This window comes from Raphanus sativus, unplaced genomic scaffold, assembly GCF_000801105.2.
Source record: "Raphanus sativus cultivar WK10039 unplaced genomic scaffold, ASM80110v3 Scaffold0754, whole genome shotgun sequence".
Classification (NCBI taxonomy): domain Eukaryota; kingdom Viridiplantae; phylum Streptophyta; class Magnoliopsida; order Brassicales; family Brassicaceae; genus Raphanus; species Raphanus sativus.
The window spans coordinates 24,240-27,514 of record NW_026616070.1 but is presented as its reverse complement, the minus strand read 5'-3'; the positions used below and the strand labels follow the sequence as shown (position 1 = coordinate 27,514).

At 34.5% G+C, this 3,275-nt stretch overlaps 1 protein-coding gene across 1 annotated transcript; it reads left to right on the top strand.

The window, feature by feature from the left end:
• Window positions 1-908: 908 nt before the first annotated feature.
• Window positions 909-2,145, top strand: LOC130502996 (agamous-like MADS-box protein AGL36). Its single transcript, XM_056997672.1, has 2 exons — window positions 909-1,405; window positions 1,511-2,145. Exons 1-2 carry the CDS (start codon window positions 1,003-1,005, stop codon window positions 2,014-2,016), a joined length of 909 nt encoding a protein of 302 aa, XP_056853652.1. The 5' UTR covers window positions 909-1,002; the 3' UTR covers window positions 2,017-2,145.
• Window positions 2,146-3,275: the final 1,130 nt, after the last annotated feature.

Below are 3,275 nucleotides of genomic sequence, written 5' to 3'. Positions count from 1 at the left end.
TATCCAAACTAAAAAACCAAAAATATTTGGATCCGGACCCGGTTTAGACGAATCATACATTTTACTATCTCGATTTATGTTCGGTCTCCTAGATATCTGGATTTTTAGAACGGATCCGAATCTGATCTCAAATCTAGTTCGAATCTCGGATAATAAGTCTCACGCATATTTTGTAGTATTATTAGAAATTTATGAATTTCCCTTTGGATATGATCTGTAATTCTCATGCTACCTACGCAGCACTAGCTGGCAATATTTTCTTCTAAATTTGCATAGACATTTACCGTTTTCTTGGTTCTTAAATTACTTCAACAAGAGGAAACAAATCTAGGGATGCAAACTATATCTAAAATTACATGCTTGTTATCTGTTATATCCAATGATTATCTGACAATTCTAAAATCCATTCAAATATTATTTTAATATGATATTAAGCAAAATCGAATTTTTCATCTTCAATTCTCCATTTATATTGACAATTTCTAGCTCTATTTTACAGAAAAACACAAATATTACATAACTTCAAAATTATGAACAAGTGTTAAAATTTAGTTTTATAAAAATAAGATTAATATACTAAGACAAACTAGTTATAAAAAACTTAAAAACATAACGATAAGTGGTAATAAGAAATTTCACATAGTGTAATGAGAGGCTGGTATTACATATTCAAGTATTATCACTTTCTTTGGGTAATTAATGCTATATTGCGGTAATATATAATAGATAGTCACAAAAAGAGTATGTATATATATAATATCAAGTCTTTTTCAAAAAAAAAAAAGAAGAAATTTCACTATTGCCAGCTCACTAATAATGTATATACAGACTTGATATTATATATATACTTACACTATCAAATTATACATTACCGCAATTTAGCATTAATTACCCAAAGAGAGTGATAAGACTTGCATACCTAATACCAGCCTCTCATTAGGCTATATAAACAAGAGAAATATCAAGTGCCAACATATCTCTATCATTCACTTACATACAACAATGCCAAGGGGAAAGTTAAAACTAGAACCCATAACTGATAACATTGCAAGGAACCAAAGTTTCAAGAAGAGGAAGAAAGGTATTATCAAGAAAGTCAACGAGCTGGCTACTCTCTGTGGTGTCAAAGCTTGTGCGGTTATCAACAGCTGCGACAATACGGAGCCGGAGTTTTCCCCGTCAAAGGAAGGCGCTAGAGAAGTGTGCTTGAAGTTTCTGAATGTTCTGCCGGAGCAACGGTACAAGAAGATGTATGACCAAGAGAGGTATCTGTGGGAGAGGATCCAGAAAGGAAGAGAGAAACTGATGAGGATAGATGAAGAGAATCGAGAGATTGAGGTTCAAGAGGTTATGTTCGATCTTCTCAAGGGGAAAGCGATGTCGCCGCATCACTATTCTGATCCAGGTTTTATTGAAGCACTGAATCTTTTAATTGATGATAATGTCAATAAGCTAACTCACAGGACCAAGTTCCTTGAGGCGATTGGTGCTCTTAATGTCGTTGTCACAGATGCATCTGGTCCTGTTGTTGGTGATGTGGACCCTTTTGCTGTCGGAACCGAGGGTTTGGTAAGTAACCCTACTGAAGTTTATCATCATATGCGTCAATATGATGGTATGGATATGAGTGTGAATGAGCAGGCTCATGGTGGTTCTAATGATCATGTTCATCATCAGAATATGAATCTTCAAGAACCATTTCAATACCAATCTCTTGGTAACTTTTATGATCAGACCCAGCCTAGGTTCAACGGTTCGAGCCAGGACATGTATACATGTTTGAGTCTTGATCAGGGACAGAGTTCAAATCAGTATCCAAATCAACACCAATCGTTGTTGATGGGACAACCTCAGCAGATGAGTGATGTTCAAGCCAGCGTTGCTTCAATGGACGACAACAGCTACTGCTACCACCAATTACCAATCACCAGTCAGATGCCTGTCACAACCACCACCACCGCCGCACCTGCCGCCGATCTTTCTGATCATAGCATCGATAATAAGTGTTTGGACTGAAATGTTTGCGTTTGTATTTCTGAAATTTCACATTGTAATGATTAAAGGTTTTTGCCTTTAAATCAGTTATGCTATTATATATCATTGTCTGGCAATATTGTATCGTCTACCATATTGTCTTTGGAAGTTTATTATTTGGAAAAAGACTTTTGTTTTTGCTGTCAAATCATATAATGATTGTTGTTTCCTTAACGCCGCGAATGAATAATTTGCAACCAGCATTTTGCAAACAAAGAAATGTGGCCATAAGACAGAATATAGAGTTATATGACATGTAGTTTCGCATGGATGTAGAATGCTTATTTGATACAGTATTATCTTCCTTTTGACACATGTTATTCGATAAAGAGTCACTCAGATAATCAAGATATCTTAGAGCATCTCCATTGAGGGTTCAATGGAGAGGTTCACACGTTTTTTGAAAAAAAAATATTAAAATATTATAAAAATCTGAACCTGTCTCTTGAAAATTCACTGCAGTGAACCCGCCTTTTCACTGTAGCACGGGCCCCACGACACGTGGCGGCCCGCGAATGGTCCAATTTTTTTTTTTTTAAAAGAAAATCAAAAAGATAAAGAAAAAATTTAATAATAAAAAATCAAAAATATGAACCCCAAGAAGAGTTCATTGATGGAGATGCTGATATCCATTGTAATAACAATTCCAATTATTCTTTCTCTCACTAAGCAGAAATATATTCACATTACAAACCACAGCTCATGAAAAAACACTGTTCCTAAACCAATCATCTCAAAGATATAGTCGATAGACCATTTATGAATGTGTGACTAGGTAAAAAGTGGTCGTGTTCGTTGACTTGTTTCATGCTTTTGTATGATCGAGTTGTGAATCTGTGGGTCCAAACACTTGTGAAATGGTCCGTATAGCATTTATACAAACTTTGAAACGCTTCTCAAACATAATAGACCACGTTAAACTCACAACAAATAACAAAACCTACCATTGCTCTTATCATTGTTTTTGCAATATGTAGTTGTTGTGTTCTAACAAGCGAGAAACAAATAACACTTGTGTAGTTGTGTTTGTCTATTTTGATAATAGTAATACATAGAAGTTTGTACAACTGCATGTTGTTCCGTCAAGATGATTGTTGTCCGTAACTCGTAGCTTAACATCCACAGTACATTGTTCCCTCCGTTTCAAAATAATATATGTTCTAAAATTTTACAATTTTTAATAAAACATATTAAAACTTAGTTATAAATACATAATTTTTGTAATTTTATATTTGCTTTAT